This window comes from Moschus berezovskii, chromosome 6 (assembly GCF_049115385.1).
Source record: "Moschus berezovskii isolate FMDL1 chromosome 6, NW_MosBer_1.0, whole genome shotgun sequence".
In the NCBI taxonomy this organism is placed as follows: Eukaryota; Metazoa; Chordata; class Mammalia; order Artiodactyla; family Moschidae; genus Moschus; species Moschus berezovskii.
The window spans coordinates 61,555,805-61,578,349 of NC_142465.1; the positions used below are offsets into that span (position 1 = coordinate 61,555,805).

A 22,545-nucleotide genomic window follows, 5' to 3' on the forward strand; every position below is an offset into this window, starting at 1 on the left:
TCACTTTCATCAAAAGGCCTTTGAGTTCCTCTTCACTTTCTGCCATATGAGTGGTGTCATCTGCATATCTGAGGTTATTGATATTTCTCCCAGCAATCTTGATTCCAGCTTGTGCTTCTTCCAGCCCAGCGTTCCTCATGATGTACTCTGCATAGAAGTTAAATAAGCAGGGTGACAATATACAACCTTGACGTACTCCTTTTCCTATTTGGAACCAGTCTGTTGTTCCATGTCCAGTTCTAACTGTTGCTTCCTGACCTGCATACAGGTTTCTCAAGAGGCAGGTCAGGTGGTCTGGGATTCCCATCTCTTTCAGAATGTAGAACAGGGGGGGCGATTTAAGCTTAGCCTTGGGATAGGGTTTTTCACTTCTCCAGGTACCAGGGCGATGAGGGAGTGGTCCAGCACCTACAGGATCAGTGCTTCAAAAAAACCCAGGCTTGGGTGGTGGTGGCGGTGAGGGCTGGAAACGTCCTGGCAAATGCCCGCGGAGGCCCGGTGGCGGCGGCCCCAGGGCCTCGCGGGGGTCAGAGGTGGGGCCGGGGGTCCCCGGTGGCGCGGTGGCTACTGCCAGCCTGCCTCGCTCCCGGCCCCACCGTGGGGGGGCGCTGCCTCCTCCCTGGCGGCCGGGGGCGCTGCGGCCGAGCGGCGGGGGGCGCTGCCTCCTCCGGGACGGCGGGGGGCGCTGCGGGCCGGGCGGCGGGGGCGGCCCGGGCCGGCGCGGCGAGCAGCGCGGCGGATGGAGAGTCTGGCCGCGGCCGGCGGCGCCGCCTCCTCGTCGGGCCGGGCACGGCGGGCCGGGGCCTTTGTGTGAGGCGGCGGCGGCGATGGTGCTCGGGCCCCGCGGAGCCGGGTAAGCGCGGCCAGGCCGAGGGCTGCCCTGGCCGAGGCCCGGCCCTCGTCCCGGCCTTTCTCTCGCCCTCGCTGGGCGCCCTCCCGCCCGCTGCCCTCGGCCGGATCCATCCTCCCCCGCCGCGCGCCGACCCCCACCGGCCCCGCCGCCGGTCCCTTCGACCCCCGGCCGGCTCTGCGCCCCGCCGCCAGCCCCTCGCCCCCGCCCGAGGTCGCCCTGAGGAATTCCCGGCAGTTTGGGGGAAGGGACCGAGGTGCTCGATGCCCCCTAGATGGAGTGCCCCAGCCGGATCCAACGCCCTTCCTCCCGAATTCGACCCTCCAGAAGGGACACCGTGGCGCCGCGCGGTTGTTGGGGTCCCTTCTCAGAAGTTCCGAATCCGTCCCCTCCCACTGCCGCTCGTGCTTGCCGGTGCCCCGACCTGCTGACTGTTGATGTGTGGCCACCAGGGCCCCGGAGATCCTTCGCTGGTACCCAACAAAGGCTTCCTGGGCCCCAGAAAAAGTTGGGAGTTAGTCCAGTGTGGTGAGGTGGAGGAAGGGGGCTGTGTTGCACTGGGCGAGTCGTGAGGCTGAAGGAGAGAGCAGCGAGTTTGGCTTTTTTCTGGCCTGCAGGACTCAAAAAGGGGCGGGGGGGGGGCTGCGAAATGGTACTGAGCAAGCCTTTAGGAGTTGCCTGTGTAATTGGATAGCTTCTTATCCCAAACCCTATCCCAAGGCATCAGGTAAATCTCTCAGTTCTGGTCAGCATAAGCATAGCTCCTGAAAAGGGTGGGGAAAAAAAGACCTGAAGACTGTTTAGGTAATTCTAAATACCATAGTTGTGTTCTTTCCTTTACTTCTCTGGCTTCATCCACAAGCTACAGAGAATGGACCTGGGCTAGGAGGCAGGTAGCTTTAGATAGGGAAAGATGGGAACTCAAGAATAAGCAAGTGATTTATTTTAGGGCCTGAAAGAAAATAGCAGTGAGAGGAAAGGAAAGGATAAAGCATCTTTTCCCCAGGAGCTAATGGAGCTCGATAATTGTGTTCAAGTATGTGTATGGCATTTGGCCTAGTAAGGGAAGAGAATATACTCAGTGAGATAGGAAAGCTTGTATTCAGGAAGAAATTAGGAAATTAATATGAGAAAAGTTTGAACCAGTTGCTCTGGTAATGAAATATAAGAAGGTATCAAGAGAACGCTTTGGCTTTAAAGCACTAGCTTCTGTCCAGTCAGGCCTCCAGCTTCTCTTGGAGAACAGTTTATCAGATTTTTTTCAGTATTTTTGGATTTTTTCGTGATCACTCTGTCTTGAGGGATGTACAGGGAGAAAGGTCACTGTCCCATCACTTCTGCTGTCATTGTCCCCTCCAGCAGAATGGAGCAAGTGTATGTCCATTCACGCTTGCTCTCCACCTGGGGCTTGAAAACATGCAGACGGGTGGCATTTTGTCCCGCAGAGCTCTTCATCTACAAGGATGTGTTTGGCCATCCACCTTATCCTTTTGCTATCCGCAGATTAACCGTGCTGATAAGGAGGCAACTTCACAGGAGCTGCTAAGATGGGCATGAGGATCAAACTGCAAAGCACCAACCACCCCAACAACCTGCTGAAAGAACTCAACAAGTGCCGGCTCTCGGAGACCATGTGCGATGTCACCATCGTGGTGGGGAGCCGTTCTTTTCCAGCCCATAAAGCCGTGCTGGCCTGCGCGGCTGGCTACTTCCAGAACCTCTTCCTCAACACTGGACTTGATGCTGCCAGGACCTATGTGGTGGACTTCATCACCCCTGCCAACTTCGAGAAGATTCTGAGCTTTGTCTACACGTCGGAACTCTTCACGGACCTGATCAACGTTGGGGTCATTTACGAGGTAGCGGAGCGTCTGGGTATGGAGGATCTCCTCCGGGCCTGTCACTCCACCTTTCCTGACCTGGAGAGCACAGCCGTGGCCAAGCCCCTGACCAGCACCAGCGAGAACCACTCTGGTACCCCGAGTTGTAGCTCAGCAGAACCCCCCCATCCCCTTGGAGAACTCCGGGGTGGCGGGGAGCCTTTTGGTCCTGATAGAAACTATGTGTTACCTAGTGATGCTGGAGGAAACTATAAAGAGGAGGAGAGAAATGTTACCAGTGACACTAACCATAGCCTGCAGCCGCTGCCACCAAAGACAGAAGACCACGATGCCCCTGCTCCGTTCACATCCGTCCCCAGCATGGTGACCCAGCCAGTCCTGGGCACTGTCAGCACGGGCATCCAAACCAGCACCAGCTCCTGCCAGCCATACAAAGTCCAGAGCAATGGAGACTTCAGTAAGAACAGCTTCTTCACCCCTGACAGTGCAGTAGACATTACCACTGGGACCAACTCCTGTCTGAGCAACAGCGACCATTCCAAAGACCCAAGCTTTGGGCAGATGGATGAGCTCCAACTGGAGGACCTGGGGGATGACGACTTGCAGTTTGAAGACCCCACTGAGGAGATTGGCACAGCTGAGGAAGTGATTGAATTGAGTGATGACAGTGAGGATGAGCTAACTTTTGGAGAGAGTGAAAACCGAGAGAATAAGGCCATGCCCTGCCAGGTATGCAAGAAGGTTCTAGAGCCCAACATTCAGCTGATCCGACAACATGCTCGGGACCACGTGGACCTGCTGACTGGCAACTGCAAGGTCTGTGAGACCCATTTCCAGGACCGGAACTCCCGGGTCACCCATGTTCTCTCCCACATCGGCATTTTCCTCTTCTCCTGCGACATGTGTGAAACTAAGTTCTTTACCCAGTGGCAGCTGACCCTCCACCGACGGGATGGAATATTTGAGAACAACATCATCGTCCACCCCAACGACCCCTTGCCTGGGAAGCTGGGTCTTTTTGCAGGGGCGGTCTCTGCAGAGCTGAAATGTGCTGCCTGTGGGAAGGCATTGGCCAAAGATTTCCATGTGGTCCGGGGCCATATCCTTGACCATCTGAACCTGAAGGGCCAGGCCTGCAGCGTCTGTGACCAGCGCCACCTCAACCTCTGCAGCCTCATGTGGCACACACTTTCCCACCTTGGCATCTCTGTCTTCTCTTGCTCTGTGTGTGCAAACAGCTTTGTGGACTGGCATCTCCTGGAGAAGCACATGGCTGTGCATCAAAGCCTGGAAGATGCCCTCTTCCGCTGCCACTTGTGCAGCCAGAGCTTCAAGTCAGAGGCTGCCTATCGCTACCATGTCAGCCAGCACAAGTGCAACAGTGGCCTTGACACACGGCCTGGTTTTGGACTCCAGAACCCAGCTCTCCAGAAGCGGAAGCTGCCGGCAGAGGAGTTCCTGAGTGAGGAACTGGCGCTGCAGGGCCAACCCGGGAACAGCAAGTATAGCTGCAAGGTGTGCGGCAAAAGGTTTGCCCACACGAGTGAGTTCAACTACCACCGGCGGATCCACACGGGCGAGAAGCCGTACCAGTGTAAGGTGTGCCACAAGTTCTTCCGAGGCCGCTCGACCATCAAGTGCCACCTGAAGACGCACTCAGGGGCTCTCATGTATCGCTGCACGGTCTGTGGCCACTACAGCTCTACCCTTAACCTCATGAGCAAGCATGTCGGTGTGCACAAAGGCAGCCTTCCACCCGACTTCACCATCGAGCAGACCTTCATGTACATTATCCATTCCAAAGAAGCGGAAAAGAACCCGGACAGCTGACTGGGTCCCAGCAGAGCCAGGGGGAGCTCCCAGGCGGCAGCCAGGACCTTGGTTTCCTAATGGCTGTTGGTCCTGCCCCAGCTGAAGTTACAGTTTTGCCTTGCTAGGAATTCTGTTCTGTCCTGTGTTTAAAGAAGACGAAAGAATACATAGCACATGAACACTAACTGTTTCTGAGAAGCAGCGGCCCTGTCATGTTTACCTCCTTACCTGTTCTTGTCCGTGGAGGGCTGTGTCTTTGATTCTTTGGAGGCTGGTTTTGGGATCTCATCAGGCAGTTGGTGTCAGCTAGATTCCCTTCCCCAGCCTCTTGAGTTTTAGTTTACTGATAGGTTTTATGCTGCTAAGAATCCAGCCAACAGCCTCACTGAACAGGGGAGGTGGAGAGAGATATTCACTGTGGGTATTACTGCCAGACCTCCAACCGGGACAGCCAGCTAGGAGAGAGATTTGGGGAATGTGGTCATTCAGAAAAGACAAGGCAGCTCACCCTTGGGTGCTGGTCCCAGCCCTTAGCAGGGGCAAGCTGTCAGGGATGAGGGGCCTGCTTGTTCCAGGGCTCTAATCTGCTGATTGGACAGTAAAATCTCTTGGCAGCTGGATCCAAACCGGGGACAAAGCTTTCTGTTTAGGTCTGAAAGCTTTGGGATGAATCCTTGCCAGCCGCAAGAGGTGTCCTGCAGTGCTGCCGAAAGCAGCAGCCTGGGATGGACAGGAAGGGAGACTTCTCTTTTCCCCTCAATTCCAAAGAAATGTGATCTTACGGAGTGGTGGCCCAGGATGTCAGGCCTTCCCTGTGCGCAAAAAAGACAGGGAGCCACTTTGATGTAGTCATCAATCATCTGGCCACCTCCCTCGACCCTGAATTTCTGGTGGAAGGGTGGGGATGTCTCTGAAGCAGCAGCCTTGCCTTAATTTGCATCCAGTCTCCCACCTAGACGTGTTTTTGGTCTATAGTGTAGATGCGAAGACCCCATGAGGTGGAGGGGTGGCCTGTGAGCCCTTCAGGATTAAAGGGACCCAAGTAGCTGGATGTACATTCTGTCTGTCCCAGTCAGGTAACCTGTTGTTTACTTTGTGCTAACTGGGCCAGAGTTTTGGCAGCTCACCTTTGACCTGCTGGATTTATCCTGATCTGTCATTGCATGGCCACCAGAGGGTGCTGTTGACTGATAGCTGATTCAAGCCCTCTCCAGGTGACTGGGTAATGGATCTGCCCAGTTGGGGTTGCTGGTTGACTCTGTTCTTAGTTGCCTTTTGAGGGGATCTTGCCCAAAGAAGGCGTGAGGGAGAGAGCCCTCGGATCTCGCATCTCACAAGGTGGCACCTCCGAAACCCATACTACCTCACCTGCTCAGGCGAGCTCTGGGGGTCCCTGGCCTCGGCCCTGCCCCTGCCCCTCTTGGGACTCAGCAGCACCCCGGGCTGTTTTACAAGCAAATAGTTCTAATTAACTCACAAAGCCTTTTTGGACATTAATATTTATTTATTTTTGTTTTTGTATACATATTACCCAGCATCTCTGTTGGCTAAGAGATTTCAGGAAAATGAGCTTATCCCTAGCAAGTAGCCATATTCCAGGGGACAGTCCTGGCCAGATATTTGGGAAGTAGGGGCTTGAACTAGGGGAGAACAGGTCAAGCCTTTAAACAAGCAAATGCTTTTCCCTCCAGGTAAGTCTCTTGCAGAATAAACCCAGGGAGCCGTTTAAGGAATGTATGTAAATTCTAGAAAGTTGAGGCTTGTTAAATCCCTGGGCCTTTTATCCCCTTTCCATCCTGTGGTTGAGTAGGCTGGGAACTGGGTGAGGGGATAAGATCACATGAAGGCCCTGTTTGCATATTTTCTCAGTCTTCCTGAAGTTGGGAAGTTATAGTAACACATACAAGTAAACCAAAGCCCTGTCCCTTTTGGACTTGTCCCCGGATCTCCCCCCAGCCCTAACTGATAAAGCCTCGGAGTTTTGTGTGCATAGCTGTCCAGTGAGGTGACCATTACTTGAAGGGACTTGTCAAGTGGCCAGCTTTCACTATCAGAATCCAATGAATTAAATGTTCCCTTGGGACATTCTTGTTAGAAAGCAGTGCTGAGACTTTTAATCCCTGACTGACTGCTTCCTTTCTTCCCATTAGTTGTTTAAGAAGGAAAGTGTGTAAAAGACCACAGTCAAGTATCTTCTCAGCTTTTCAAACCTGAGTGGTTTCTCCCAGATTGTGGGTGAGGACTGAGTTTTGAATGGCCAGATTTGAGAGTGGGGTTACTCCCTGGAAGCCAGCTGGGTAGCTGAGAATGGATCAGTATGCTGGAGAAACCCTTTTCCTTAACAGAGGGTTATCACTGATGCTGGGTAGTCTGTATACTTAACCTGAAACTGTGAAGTTTTCCCTTTTTGCCAGTAAACCAAAAAGCAAATCCTTGGAACTTTACCCCTAAAACACTAAATAAGACTGCACCCCCTGATCCTTCTGAGGCCAAGTGATTGACCAGGGTGGCTTGGTTGGCTGCAATCAGACATGTAGCAGGGTCAGTAGCTCATGAGGCTCTGACCATACACTGTTCCCCGCGTGTCCCCCATATTTGCACCTCAACCCTTCCTCTGTTTGGAGTCATGTTTGCTTCCTCTGCCCCCAGCCACTCTTTTCCACACTCTTTTACTTGAAACACTATATTGTGGCAAAGGGCACTCTAGGATACCTGGTGGAAGGTATTAATTTTATTCTGAATTTAAAATATTTTCGATCGTCTGTTCATTGGGTTATGTTGCCCTCTGCCCTGGAGCCCAGTTTAGCACTGTCTTCTGCTGTATTGTTCCAAGGTTCGTTCCGTTTGATCCTTGAATGTCTTTTCTTTTTCATCCCCCACCTTTTTTTCTTGTTCAGCACTCAGGACTGGCTACATAATTTATAGAGCCCTTTGTTTAAAAACGATTAAGAATTTTGTGGCAACTAGAGCATTAAAGCAAACACAAGGCTATTCTCATCTTTTTTCCTGAGGGAAAGGGTGATACTCTAATGTTCTTGTGTTAGTCGCTCAGTCGTTCTGACTCTGCGACCCCGTGGACTGTAGCCTGCCAGGCTCCTCTGTCCATGAAATTCTCCAGGCAAGGATACTGGGCTGGGTAGCCATTCCCATCTCAAGGGGTTCTTCCCGACCCAGGGATCCAACCCAGGTCTCCTGCAGTGCAGGCAGATTCTTTACCATCTGAGCCACCAGGGAAGCCCCTGCTATTCTAATGGCACACTGTAAACAGCTGCTTGTGCCCAGAGGAAGGGATCAGTATCGTGGCACTCCTCTGCCCATCCGTGACTCACTGATGCTAACAGGACCTGCCGGGAAGCTCTGCTGTACCTTGGTGTTTGGTCCTAAAGTTTCAGACTCCATGGAGTCTCTAGTTCATGGCTAGTTGGGAAGAAAGGAGGTGGGGATGGGAGTCAAGAAATAGGTAAAAATTCTTTCTGACATTCTTCTAGTCTATGAGTACCCTTTTGTCTCTAGGAAACCTCTGAGTTTAACGCCCTTCTCCCCAGTCAGGTTTTGCTGCTGGTGAATATTCCTCTTCTGACCACCTGCTGTGCCCTATCACCCTCCGACCCCCAGACTATTCAACTTTGGAAGTGAATTTACACTTCTTCATATACGGACACGGTTTTGTTGGCATGGAAGTGGGCTGTGTGCAGAAACCTGCCCATCTGGGAATCCTCATATGTCCTTTTCCCTAAATCCTGCACTGAATGAATCAGGAAGCAGGGCACACAGTGTTTGTTTCAATGTGCTTACTCATGGTAAACTTAATATCAGAATGGAAATGAAGCTTTTACTTTGGATGTTTCTTTAACACCCTTCCCCTGTCCAGTCCACCCTCCCCTCCCACCTCTACTAGCTACATCTCTTATGAAACTGAGGAGAGTTGTTGACATTTAACTCCTTCCATTAAATTAATAAGTACTGACCTCCTAATATTTAAGTGTTTACTATCTATTGCTGTAAAGTTTTGTATATTTTGTAAACTTCTTTTCTCAAATAGTAGATGTCTAAAATCGTTGTACATCTGATTCTTTTATATTCCATTGTTCAGCACAAAGTGTGGTTTTTATTTAGAATAAAAAAAGGAAATTTGAAATGGTAGTTTTTCCTGTTTACTGTGGTCTGCTCACCCCTCGCAGTTCAGAGTGTCTGGGCCATCGCCCTCTCAGTAGCATATTCTGCTCAGCGGATGCCAGAGTTCTTTCAGGTAGCACATTTCCTCTCCTGTAGCTGGAATTCCCCGGGGTTGACTTGATCTGTTTTTAGTGGAAAATTAACTCAATGACCCAACCTTTTCAGAGGGACCATCTCTAAGGGGAATGTTCTGTTAGCCCAGAGAGAGCAGTGGGACTCTACTGATGTCTGCTTGGACCAGAGGGTTGGTCACAAATTGTCTTGCTGGTGCCATTCAACATGATAAGGTGTGTCGGAATGGAGAAAGGCAGATTCAGAGAGGGGGCAGAGGTTTGGCTTAATTTCATGAGGTTGGTAACCAACACCCCCCTACAGAGAGGAGACCTCTAGAGTTAGGATGTGACATGGCCCTCTTGGTCTCAGGGCACATGGATTGGACCCGGCCCCCATCAGTGCTCAGCAAACACAGCCAGGGCCTTGCTGTCATCAGCCCCTTGCTTGCTTCTCAGGCCCTGAGGAAGTACCTGTGTTACCAGAGTGATCACTGGTTGTCGAAGTGGAGTCTGTGAGAAAAGATGTTGGGAAAGTGGTCTCAGGTAACCTAGAATGTAACAGAGATGTAGATCTGGGTTTCCTTGAGGGAACTTCGGGAGTCTGATTTGGGGTCGGCAATGATAAGGGCATTGGATCTGGGCTGGGTTTTTATGTGGGCACAGGGGAGGAAAGTCTTCATTCTCTGCATTGTTAGGTTCCTGGACTCCCCTAGTTGAAAAAGGCTTCAGCTCTGTGCCACTGAGCAGCGGTTTGTAGCATGAAGACCCTTTAAATAAAAAGACCCTTTTTCACGTTTGGGTCCAGTGAACAGAGGGAGTTAAACGGACTTCCCTTGGTGCTCCTGACAAATGGGTTCATACAGTGCTGGAGCACATGTTTAATGCATCTGGTGAATCTGTTTAATGCATCTCAGATTTCCAAGAGCAGAGGGGGAGGCCCTCCAGGTCAGTGAGTAGCTATTCCAAATTAAACATTCCAGACATAACTGAGCACTTGAGCAGGACAGAAAGTCTCAGTGATTGTGTCCATAAGCCCCTCAGTTCTCCGCAGGCAGGATGCAGAGGCGGGGGGCTCAGGACTGGTGGGCTGGGGCCTGCTCTGAGGCTTTACTTCAGTCAGAGTGCTTCGTGGACAAGGTCCTAGTTTCTCAAACAGGGCTCTAGGGTATATAGAGCCCTTTCCAGAAGACCTCCATGTTTGCAAGAGGACTTCTGTTCCTATCTATAGGACAAGTGTGAATAGAAGTTGCTGGACAGGAAAATTATGAGGAGACTTGGCCAGGAAGAAAGAAGCCTGAGGGTGAAAACTGACTTAGGAGACACCAGGCCTCTGCCCTGTGAGAGAACTGGAGGATTTCCACTTCCCACCCCCTGCAGGGACAGGACAGAGGGACAGAGCACCTGTGAGTGCCTGCTGCTGCCCATCCTGAAGTCTGCTCCCAGAATGGTTGTCCCTTGTTCCAGAATGGAACATCTGAATGGAACATCCAGAATGGAACATCAGAATGCTGCCCATCCTGAAGTCTGCTCCCAGAATAGTTGTCCCTTGTTCCTGGGATCCAGAGAGAAAGGGAGGGACTCGGGGCAGAAGTCTGGAAACGTGCTAGACCCAGAGCTGGGGGCAGAGGGGCTATGAGCAGCATGGACTTCGGGACAGCTCCTCTGCTTGTGGGGGGAGGGGGATCAGGATGGACAAGGAGGAGAGTGTCAGCAAGCCCTTTCCTGAATGGTGGGGGAGGAGAGTCCTCCTTGCGGCCCAGCTGCAGGGTGCCTGTCTCAGACCTCGGCCTCACCCGCCCCCGCTGTCCCCACCCGCTCCATTTATCATCGCATTGAGGATGCACTGCTGGGAAACAGCCTGCTGAGGCCTCCTGGCTCCTTGGCCTCTGGCCTCTTGTCCCTGCAGCCTGCATGATGTGCTGGGAGGTCAACAAGCGCAAACACAAAAGGAAAGTTGTGTGCGGTTCCTGTGGAGCTCACTCTTTCCGGCTGGGGTGGTTTTTGCTGAGCATCTCTTTGGCCTCAGCTCCATTCCCAATCCTAGCTTGCAGTGCAGACTTGTTCAGAGATTCAGAGTCGTGTCTCTCTCTATTCTTTATTTCACCTTCCCCCACCCCCACATCTCTCCCTTTGACACAAGGATGGTTTCAAATAGTACAACGCCAAGGATCTGCTCTCTTCCCCTGCCTGCCTCCCTCCTCATCCCCACCTCAATATTTGAAGACATACTCAATATTGGCCATGAGTGCTCTGACCCTCTCCCATGCCACCCCGCCCCCCCGCCAGATCTCTCACCTACTTCCAGTTTCCTACTTCACTGGTGGAGGACACTGGACTCTTCCTCAGCTGGCTACAAGAGACTGAGGAGCAGAGGTGGGTGGGGTATTTGCTGCCTGGAAGTTCAGGCTTGGGTGGTGGTGGGGGCTGGCTGCAGGGGGCTGGATGCCCTCCTTGGTGATGATGATGGAATGCTGGGTGGAGGAGGAAGAGGAGGAGGAGGCATGTCTGCCCTCCCTGGCCTGGACCTTGGGAAGGTAATGGACCACGGCATTGAGGAGCCGGCCCCGGAAGCTCGGGCTGAGGAAGTTATAGAGGATGGGGTTGACAACACAGTGGAGCATGGAGAAGCAGTCAATGACGTCGTAGAAGAAGTAGAGCAGGTGGGCCAGGTAGCAGTGGAGGGAGATGTGGGTGCCGTGAAGTGTGAGCAGCAGCAGGGTCAGGTGGTAGGGCAGCCAGCAGATGACAAAGACGGCTATGTAGGCGCACACCAGCAGGCAGTGGCGCCGGCCCTCGGGCTGTCCCGTCTGCCGGAGCCGGCGGGCCGTCAGCACGTTGAAGACGGCGATGAGGGGCAAGGGCAGCAGGAAGCCCAGGACGGTGGTGGACAGGGCCACCGCCATGGCCCACGTGCTGTACGTTTCAAAAGGTGCCATGAAGAGGCACATGGGCTCAAAGCTGTCCACCAGCCGGATGTGGACCACCTCGGGCAGCGGGATGAGGGCCGAGAGGACCCAGACACCGGCACACACGGCCCGGCGCCCTCGGTGCTGATGGCGCTGCCAGGAGGGAGAGGCGTTGGTGAGGGTGACGTAGCGGTCCACGCTGAGGCACACGAGGAAGAAGATGCTGCTGTACATGTTGGCGTAGTAGAAATAGTGGGTGAAGCGGCAGGAGAAGCTGCCCCAGAGCCAGGTGTAGTCCAGCGTGACCTCCAGCATCCACACGGGCAGAGACAGGATGATGCCCAGGTCGGCGATGGCCATATTGAGGACGTAGAGACGCAGCAGCCCTGCGCGGGCCGAACCCCGCCAGTTGACGCAGATCACCAGGAGGTTCTCCACCAGCCCGACCACGAAGATGGCCAGGTAGAGCACAAAGAGGGCTACGCGCTTGGTGTTCTCGTTGAGCTCCATGTGGCACTCAGGCAGGGTGTGGTTGAAGAAGTGCAGCAGCTCCGTCCAGTTGTAGATCTCTCCCACGTCCCTGGTGGGCTCCACGCTGGGCCCCGAGGTGGCCGACATGAGGACTGGCAAGTGCCTAATGGGAAGAAGGGAGGGCTGGAGGAGCAAGGGAGCCTCGAAGGCAGCCTCGTGTCCCCAAGGTCACAGGCCACGGGGCCAGGAGGTTTTGGGGAAAGATCCTGAGTCTGAAGAGGAAGAAAGGGAAGTGTAACATTCGAACCGTGAATAAATAGCACATAACTCACTGCCGGCTTTGACCCATGAACAGAAATATTCTGTTAAGGGGTCTCCATAGTGGGAGAGGCCAGAGCCCAACCACCTTCTTCCCAGCGACCAGTCCCCCCAGGTGGGCTCCATCTCTGCTTCTCTCCTGGAGCTTCATTGCTTGGCCCTTTTGTGCAGGCCTTCCTTAGGGGCTCCTGCTTTGTCTCACTGTTTGGGCCTTGCGTGTGGGACATGCACACACACACACACACACACACACATACCTACATGCACACCCCTCTGCTTCATCCCTGGGGACATCTGTGGATCATGCAGGAAAACCAATCACCTCCAGACCCCATGCCCTGCTTCCCTAAGAGAGGGTGACCCTCACCTGAGCTTCCCTGTCGAGAGCACCTCCGGTCGGGGAGGGCTGGTGGGTCTGGACCGTTGGGGAGCGGCAGGGAGGCTGAAGAGACTGTGGCTGTGGAGCTGGCTCTGCTGCAGGCTTCAGGGCCGCCCTTCTCATCCGGGAAGCAGTATCACTGGCTGAGGCTCTGTGGGAGAGGGTCGGGGTTTTTCCTGCCTTCTCCCAATCCAGTTAGAGGGGAAGTCACAGCAAAAGTTCCAGTGTGGCGGTGACAGGGAGGAGTCAGGCTGCAAACATTAAAATCCAGACTCCTGTGGCTGGGTATATTTACCTCTTTAAGCCTCAATGCTCTCCTCTGCAAAATGGGACAACAATCATATTTACTAATAAGGGTGTTTGTGAGAATTAAATGAGCCATCAAGGTGACATGCTAAAGCTTTATATATGTATTTATTTTCCACTGATAAACTGGGTTGGAATCCCACTCTTCCCTGTCTGTCTTGACTCCTACTGAAATAGAACAGGATGGGGGTAGGAGGGCTAAAATAAATCTGAAAATCATTCAGATGTAATCACTCTGGCCCTTCTGCTGAATGGCCACCCTGCCATTCCTCCAGCCTTCATTCTGTGATCTGACGTGAGACTCTGGAGAGAGGTAAGACTGAATGGGGAGGGGACTGTGCTGAGCTTCAGGGAGACTCCTGGTTGGGGAGGGGGAGGTGAACAGCATTCTCCAGCCCCCAAGCCCCATACTGCTCCAGACAAGTGTGGAGGAGAGAGAGAGAATACAGACAGACACCAGGCTTCTTTCCCACTCCAAGCTGAGGGGAAGGCTCGGAGCCCCAGATGTGTGTTCTTGGTGAGCATCTTGTGTCAGCTGAGCTTTTTCATCTCAGTTAGTCATTTGATCCCCCAGGAACCCCTGTGGGGAGGGAGGATGGGCTTCCTTATCCAGAGATGTTGCCTGTCTCACACAAGCCACACAGCGGCATTGAAGTGAGAGCAGAGCCACCTGGATCTAGGCCCATGCTTTGTGGGGCCAGGGGTGTGCTGGCTGGAGGGGACTGGACATATATAAATTAATCGAGGTGAAATCCCTGTGAAAATATTAATATTTTAAAGTTTACAATTCAGTGGCATTTAGTATTCACATTGTTGTGCAACCACTACCTCTATGTGATTCCAAAATATTTTTGTCACCCAGAAGAAAATTTTGTTACATCCGTCAAGCCTGCACTCTGAAGTCTGCTCTCTCTTCAGTCCTGGCAGCCACTGTTCTGCTTTCTGTCTCTCTGGTTTTATGTATTGTGCCCAGTTGCTCAGTCGTGTCCAGCTCTTTGTGATCCCATGGTCTGTAGCCCACCAGGCTCCTCTGTCCATGGAATTTTCCAGGCAAGTATACTGGAGTGGGTTGCCATTTCCTCCTCCAGGGGATCTTCCCGACTCAGAGAACGAATCCATATCTCTTACATCTCCTGCATTGTCAGGTGGATTCTTTACCACTAGCACCACCTGGCAAGCCATTTATGTATTAAAGATAATTAATATCAGTTGAATCATACAATGTGTGACCTTTGTGTCTTTTCTTTTTCACTTAGCATAATATTAAAATATTTTAAAAACTGAAGTATGGGTGATTTCCAATGTTATATTAGTTTCTGGTATATAGCAAAGTGATTCAGTTATATATATATATTGCTTATTTTTTGGACCATGCCGCACAGAGAATCTTAGTTCCCCGACCAAGGATCCAGCCCATTCCCCATGCAGTGGAAGCATGGAGTCATAACCACTGAACCACCAGTGGTTATATAGTTTATTATAGGATATTGAATATAGTTCCTATGCCATACAGTAAGACCTTATTGCTTATCTATTTTATACATGGTAGTTTGTATCTGCTAATCCCAAACTCCTGATTTATCCACCCCCCCCTCACCTTTCCCCTTTTGGTAACCATAAGTTTGTTTTCTATGTCTGTGAGTGTTTCTGTTTTGTAAATAAGAATAAGTTTATTTGTATCATATTTTAGATTCCAATCTAAGTGATGTCATATGGTGTTTGTCTTTCTCTGACTTCACTTAGTATGATAATCTCTAGATTTATCTGTGTTGCTGCAAATGGCATTATTTCCTTCTTTTTTATGGTTGACTAGTATCCACATTTTCTTTATCCATTTATCTACTGATGGACATTTAGGTTGCTTCCATGTCTTGGCTATAATAAATAGTGCCACTATGAACATTGGAGTGAATGCATCTTTTTTGAAAGAATTTTCTCTGGATATGTCCAGGAGGGGATCATATGGCAACTCTAATTTTAGTTCTTTAGGGAACCTTCATACTGTTTTCTGTAATGGCTGCACTAATTTACTTTCCCACCAACAGTGTAGAAGGGTTCCCTTTTTTCCATATCCTCTCCAGAATTCATTATTTGTAGACTTTTAAAAAACAGCCATTCTGACTGGTGTGAGGTGATACCTCATTGTAAATTTGATTTGCGTTTCTCTGATGATTAGCAATGTTGAGCATCTTTTCCTTTTCCTATCAACCATTTGTATGCCTTCTTTGGAACAATGTCTAAGTCTTATGCTCATTTTTTGATTTTTTTTGTTATTGAGTTATATGAGCTGTTTGCATATTTTGGAAATTAAGCCCTGTTACTTGCATCATTGGCAAAAATAATTTCTCCCATTCAGTAGGTTGTCTTTTCATTTTGTTTATGGCTTCCTTTTCTGTGCAAAACTTGTAAGTTTGATTAGGTTCCATTTGCTTATTTCTATTTTATTTCTATTCTATATTTATTGGAGACTGATCGAAGAAAACATCACTATAATTTATGTCAGAAACTGTTTTGCCTATCTTCTCTTCTAAGAATTTTATGATGTCATTTCTTATATTTGTCTTTAAGCCATTTTGAGTTTTGTATGTGCGTATGTGTGTGTATGGTGCGAGGGAGTGTTCTAACTTAATTGATTTGTGTCACTTAGAGTAACATTTTTGAGATTCATCTGTGTTGTAGCTTGTATCTATACTTCATTTCTTCTTATGGCTAAGTAATGTTCCTGTGGACATGAGTTTGAGTGAACTCCGGGAGTTGGTGATGGACAGGGAGGCCTGGCGTGCTGTGATTCATGGGGTCGTGGAGAGTCGGACACGACTGAGTGACTGAACTGAACTGAACTGAATATTCCATTGTGTGGATATAGTGCATTTTGTTTACCCATTCAAAAAGTGTTTTTTTTAAAAGTCTGCTAATTGACCTTTTTAATTGTGGTAAAATAAACATAACATCAAATTTACCATTGCGGCTATTTTAAAGTATCTAGTTCAGTAGAATTAAGTATATTCACATATACTTTTAAAAGTTCTTTTTTAACTTTTTTTGGAAGATAATTGCTTTACAGTGTTGTGTTGGTTTCTGCTATACAATAACATGACCATAATGTGACAATGCAACCATCACCACCATAAATATACATATGTCTCCTGCCTCTTGAACCTGCCTCCCACCCCCGCCTCATTCCACCCCTCTAAGTTGGCACAGAGCACCAGGTTGAGCTCCATGTGTTATACAGCAACTTCTGCTAGCTAGCTATTTTACATATGGTGATGTATACGTTACAGTGCTACTCTCTCAGTTCATCTCACCCTCTCCTCCCACCCCCACCCCTAGCTGTGTCCGCAAGTCTATTCTCTATGTCTGCATCTCTATTCCTGCCCTGCAAATAGGTTCATCAGTACCATTTTTCTAGATTCCATATATATACATTAATATACAATATTTGCTTTTCTCTTTCTGACTTACTTCACTCTGTATAACAGGCTATAAGTTCATTCACCTCACTAGAACTGACTCAAATTCATTCCTTTTTATGGCTAAGTAATACTTCTTTATCCATTCATTGCTGATGGACATCTCGGTTGCTTCCCTGTCCTGGCTACTGTAAATAATGCTGCAATGAACTCTGGGGTACATGTGTCTTTTTGAATTATGGTTTTCTCAGTATATGTCCAACAGTGGGAATTATGGCTTTCTCAGTATATGCCCAATAGTGGGATTTTAGTGGCTGACTCTTTGTGTCCCGTGGACTGCAGCCCACCAGGCTCCTCTGTCCATGGAATTTTCCAGGCAAGAATTTTGGAGTGGGTTACCATTTCCTCCTCTAGGGGATCTTCCTGACCCAGGGACTGAACCCACATCTCCTGCACCTCCTGCATTGGCAGGCAGATTCTTTACCACTGTTGGGTCATACAGTAGTTTTATTCCTAGTTTTTAAAAATAACCTCCATACCATTCTTCATAGTGGCCATATCAGTTTGCATTTCCACCAACAGTGCAAGAGGGTTCCCTTTTCTCCACATCCTCTCCAACATTTATTGTTTGTAGATCTTTTGATGATGGTTTTCTGACCAGTGTGAGGTGATATCTCATTGTAGTTTTGATTTGCATTTCTCTAATAATGAGTGATGTTGACCATTTTTTCATGTTTATTGGCCATCTGTACATTCACATGTACTTAATGCCACCATCACCACCAACCAGCTCCATGGAAAAGGATATTTTAAATCTTTCAGTTTTCTTAAAGCTTTCTTTAGAAAAACTGTTTCTCTACTCATGACACTTCTGACACCAAATGTGTAGAGTTTCCCCCCAACACCAACCAGTTTTCCAACTCTCCAGACATCAACTGGGCATTCTGTAATTTAATTCAATTCTGACACCAACCACCTGGCATTAGTGTCAGATTCCACAGGTTGAAGGGCTCACAAGATTGTCCTTACTTCAGCTGCAAGCAATGGGTTCCTCTAGGTACCCACACTTCTATCCAATGTGACTACAAAGTTGGGGGTTCCCACAATCCCCTCCTGCCAGTTTTCATAATTTGGTGGAATGACTCACAAAACTCAGGAGAATATTTACTTATGTTTACTGTTTTATTGTAAAGGCTATAAATGAAGAGCCAGAAAAAGAGGTACATAGGGTGAGGTCTGTCCCCATGGAGTTGAAATACACCACCCGCCTGGCACATGGATGTGTTGTTCACCAAACTGGAAGCTCTCTGAACCCCATAGTTTAGGAGTTTTTATGGAGGCATCGTCACATAGACACGATTGATTATTAATTTAGCCTCCAACACCCTTCTTCTCTCCAGAGGATGGTAGGAGTGAAGCTGAAAGTTCTAAGCTTCTAATCAAGGCTTGGTTTTTCTGGTGGGCACCCCTATCCTGAAGCCATTCAGGAGCTGGCCAGGAGTCACCTCATTAGAACAAAGACATTCCTATCATGGCCAGGAGTTACCTCATTAGAACAAAGACATTCCTATCACCCAGGAATTTCCAAGGAAACTGGGAACTCTGTGTAAGATGCTCTCATCACTCAGGAAATGACAAAGGTTTTAGGAGCTCTGTGTGAGGAACTGGAGGCAGAGACTATATATATATATAATTTTTTTTTTAAATTTCAGAGTTTTATTGTATTGCATTAAAGGAACAGCTGGATGGTTATAAAATGTTCTCTCTCATTCAGTTTTGAAAATCTAAAGTACTTGCAAATTCTTAAGAATACCTTTATCACCAGATTATAACATTAAGTATAGTAACCAATTTCTTAATAAGTAAAGTCTCACAAATTAAAACACATTTAAAATAGCTTTAAATGCATTCTTCACAAGTAAGTCAGAATATATTTTTGCATCATGTTCACTTATGCTTAAGAATTAAAGCAAGTATATTACGCTGGTGGAAATAGGAGAAACTCTCTCATTCTTGCAGTATGCAGGGATAGTATTTCAAGTCCAAGGGGGTAAAAAATCCCACTCTTATTTTTTTTTAATGCATCCGTATATAATCACCTACATGATAGATAATGAAACGCATGAAGTTTCCCATAGGTCAGATACATAATTCCAGTTCATCAGAAGCATCTGATATCTACAGCTAATTTATAATTAAATGGCATTTCAATAAAACCAAAATGAGCCCTATAAGCGCCTATGAACAAAAGCTTCCAATGGACTAAGGACAGTCAATAATTAATGCAATCATTCAAGGGATTATGGCTGTTCCTTAAGGAGTGCAAGTTCCAACCTGTCAATACCAGAAGCATCATTTTATGTTAATTTATATGTAATTCCATTTAAATTCTTTATCCAAGTATAACATATGAAAACAGTCTTTCCAAAAGCAAAAAAATGTGGAAACATTAAAAAACTAAGGAATCATTTTTTAAAGTAATTGATCAGATTCCATAGGCCACTCTTGGAAACAGGATCTTGCTGGATAGAATCCATTCGTTGGTGGCTTTTTGCATGCCCTTAACTGGACCAGTTCTTCTGAGCATTGTTCTAAGAGCTCACCAAAACATATATCGTGCCATATAGGTAGTAAAAAAAGGCTAGAAGATAAAAAGCTAATTTGCACCATCCTTCTTTCTGACAGTATGCTAGAATATTTGCATTCATCGTGGCTGTAGGATCACAGAGTCCTGGTCCACTCATCACTGGTCTACTCACGTACTTCCAAATATGATATGCCAAGAGGGGCATATTGACACCCAGCGTAAACCACTCTACTACATAAAGAAACATGACACAGAAGAAAGCATAAAAAAAAAAAAAAAGAAAGTAAGCATAGATGAAGTACTCAGGAAAGACAAGAGTATTCAGGTATTACACTGGCCTATAGGATTCTTGTAATCAGTCTTCAGCTCAACCAATGCTATAATCAAATGGCGAAGAAGATGAACGCGGAGATGAGCAGCAGCCAGCCAGCACATAGCAGGAGGCCGCGAAAGTGAATGCAGTGGCCTGGGAGAAGGGAGCAGCGCTTTGCCAGCGGAGAAAGGCCGCGCAAGGCCCTCTGGATAAAACCATTCACTTCCTGCGGGCGCATCCCATACCTCCGCTGCCGCCGCCGCCGCCAAAAAATATATTTCTTACTGTGTTACATCTCCACTCACATATCAGATCATTCCCAGGTCCAGAAATCTGTCACGATGAGCTGTGATGATGTAAAATGTGGCGTTTTGGGGGCTTCCCTGGTGCTCAGTGGTAAAGGATCTGTATGCCGCCAATGCAGGAAACATGGGTTCGATCACTGGTCTCTCAAGATCCCACATGCCGTGGAACAACTAAGCCCATGTACCACAACTATTGAGCCTGTGCTCTAGAGCCCAGGAACCGCAACTACAGGACCCCGGGTGTCCTAGGGCCCGGGATCCGCAACAAGACCAGCCACCGCAGTGAGAATTCTCTGCACCGCAACTGGAGAGTAGGTCTCGCTCTCTGCAACTAGAGAAAAGTCAGAGAAGAAAGGAAGACCCAGCACAGCCAAAAATAAATAAATAAGTACGTTCTCTCCATCATGTCCGACTCTTTGGGACTCCATAGACTGTAGCCCTCCAGGCTCCTCTGTCCATGGAATTTTCCAAGCAAGAACACTGGAACAGATTGCTATTTCCCACTCCAGGGGATCTTCCCGACTCAGGGATCAAACCTGAGTCTCTGTGTCTCCTGCATTAGCAACTGGATTCTTTACCACTGGCACCACCTGGAAAGCAATAAGTAAATAAATAAATAATTTTTTAAAAGGCAGAGAGGAAGAAAATGATTAAAAAACAGATAAAATGTGATGTGTGTGTGTGTGTGTTTGCCATGTCGTGTGGTTTGTGGGATCTTTGTTCCCCGACCAGGGATCAAAACCCAGGCTCTGGCAGTGAAAGTGCCCAGTTCTAACCACTGAACTGCCAGGGAAGTCCCTAAAATGAGGTTTACTTTTATTTTTCAGACAGTTCTACTCTCTCTGTTTAGGATCTCAGTTTCTGTCCTATGGGCTACCTCTTTTCAGTAAGGAACCTTCTGAGAATTTTCACTTCCTTCTCAGTGCCTTTGACCCACACAGATGGAGGCTCCACTGGACTGAACACCCTCCAGAAAAACCTTTAGTTCTGGCTTCTGTTCTCTCTGGAGAAGGAAATGGCACCCCACTCCAGTACTCTTGCCTGGAAAATCCCATGGACGGAGGAGCCTAGTGGGCTCAGTCTGTAGGGTCGCACAGAGTCGGACACGACTGAGCGACTTCACTTCACTCACTTCTGTTCTCTCCACGTGGACCACACATTCTGATCTGTGGTTGTTTCCTTTAGTGACTTGCTCCCAGGTCTCTGAATCTTCTGTCAAGGACCTCTTCCCTCCCATATGGAGACATCACCCCTTGTTCCTCACCTCCACCTGCTCCCCAGTCCCCTCCCCCACCCCCATCACCCAACTGAGTTAATTTCAGCAAGAGGAAATGCTGGTGGTTCCTTCTGGCAGAGGCCCAGAGGGAAAGCTGCTCCCTCAGGAAGGAATAAGTGATAGCTCTGCAGTTTTCTTGTGGGTGTTTTTCTTAGGAGGGACGAGGTAGGCAGCTGAAAAGAGAGACTGGAAGGGAGGGGAAAAAGGAGGGGCAGGAGCCCAGGCTTCTTGCCAAGCTGGGCAGGAGGAGGTGGCGGCAAACACTTTGCTCCAAGCAATAAGAGCAGCAGCAGCCAAACAATTCCTGGAAATTTACTCTTTCCTCTCTCTCCTCCCAACCTCCCCTCCCCCCCCCTTTTTTTCAAATATATATAGACAAGACATTGTAATCAACAATCAGAAAGGAAGGAAGGTACCAGGAAGGAGTGATTGAGAGGCACAGATAAAGGCAAGCAGATTCCCAGGGTCGGGAGGGGGCCAGGGCCTTGTGTCTGGACATTGGAGAAAGGGGCAATGTGAGCTGTCCCAGGAATTGCCCTGCTTGCCCGGCCTGTGTGGCCAAAGACCCTATTTCGTGTGTGAGGGCAGGTGGATTGTGGACAGGTCAGGGCAGAGGAGTTTGGCAACAACTGTACTTCCTTCCCCAACCTGAGCTTCCTGAAGGTCATTGAGTGCAGAAGCCAAGTCCAAGCTTGGAAGGTGCTCTGCCTGCCTGCAGTGGCGTCCCCATGCCAGGAGGCAGCCTTGTCAGATCAGGGGCTCCCCAGGCTCCCCAATGATGGATGTGGTCCAGCGACCAGATCCTGGCACTGCTCAGTTATTCTTGCTCCCTCACTCATTATGGAGACGGTAAAGAGAACCCTAGCTTGGGGATCAGACCTAGCTTTGACACCTTGTCCCACCAGTAAGTAGCTGTGTGACTTTGAGCAAGTCACTTTATCTTCCTGAACCTACATTTTTATGTGTAAAATGAAAATGACGGTGCTTCCTTGCAGGATTATTATATGAGATACATTGTATATGTAAAGCGTCTGGCATAAAGTGAAGTGAAGTCTCTCAGTCGTGTCCGACTCTTTGCGACCCCATGGACTGCAGCCTGCCAGGCTCCTCCATCCATGGGATTTTTCAGGCAAGAACACTGGAGTGGGTTGCCATTTCCTTCTCCAGAGGAGCTTCCCAACCCAGGGATCGAACCTGGGTCTCCCATGTTGTAGGAAGATGCTTTTACTGTCTGAGCCACCAGGGAAGTCTGGCATAAGCATGACCCCTTTTCCACTTCTTGGAAAAACCCCTTTTTAATGGAATTGACCAAGATCCTCTCCATATTCCCACTAACACTATCCATTTTCCCCCCTGTAAATTGGCTCAACTAGAGAAGGAAATGGCAACTCACTCCAGTATTCTTGCCTAGAGAATCCTGTGGACAGAGGAGCCTGGTGGGCTGCTGTCCATAGGGTCGCACAGAGTTGGACACGACTAAAGTGACTTAGCATGCATGCATGCATTGGAGAAGGAAATGACAACCCACTCCAGTATTCT

At 48.9% G+C, this 22,545-nt stretch overlaps 2 protein-coding genes and 1 pseudogene across 3 annotated transcripts; 1 reads left to right on the top strand and 2 right to left on the bottom strand.

Annotated features, from left to right (window-relative positions):
* The first annotated feature begins 720 nt into the window (after positions 1–720).
* ZBTB39 (zinc finger and BTB domain containing 39) lies at positions 721–8,660 on the top strand. Of its 2 annotated transcripts, none has more exons than XM_055395829.2 (2): positions 721–853; positions 2,354–8,660. In XM_055395829.2, the coding sequence occupies exon 2, from the start codon at positions 2,398–2,400 to the stop codon at positions 4,519–4,521; it is 2,124 nt and encodes a 707-aa protein (XP_055251804.2). In that variant the 5' UTR covers positions 721–853; positions 2,354–2,397; the 3' UTR covers positions 4,522–8,660. The 2 variants fall into 2 exon arrangements, with proteins under 2 accessions (XP_055251804.2, XP_055251805.2); XM_055395830.2 differs by having other exon boundaries at positions 813–1,323.
* Positions 8,661–10,936: 2,276 nt separating this feature from the next.
* On the bottom strand, positions 10,937–12,266 carry ACKR5 (atypical chemokine receptor 5). Its single transcript, XM_055396329.2, is given in 2 exon segments — positions 10,937–11,082; positions 11,084–12,266. Coding segments are annotated over 2 exon segments (1,209 nt in total). The 5' UTR covers positions 12,257–12,266; the 3' UTR covers positions 10,937–11,046.
* A 6,850-nt stretch (positions 12,267–19,116) lies between these two features.
* LOC148777625 (protein cornichon homolog 1 pseudogene) lies at positions 19,117–21,030 on the bottom strand (annotated as a pseudogene).
* Positions 21,031–22,545: the final 1,515 nt, after the last annotated feature.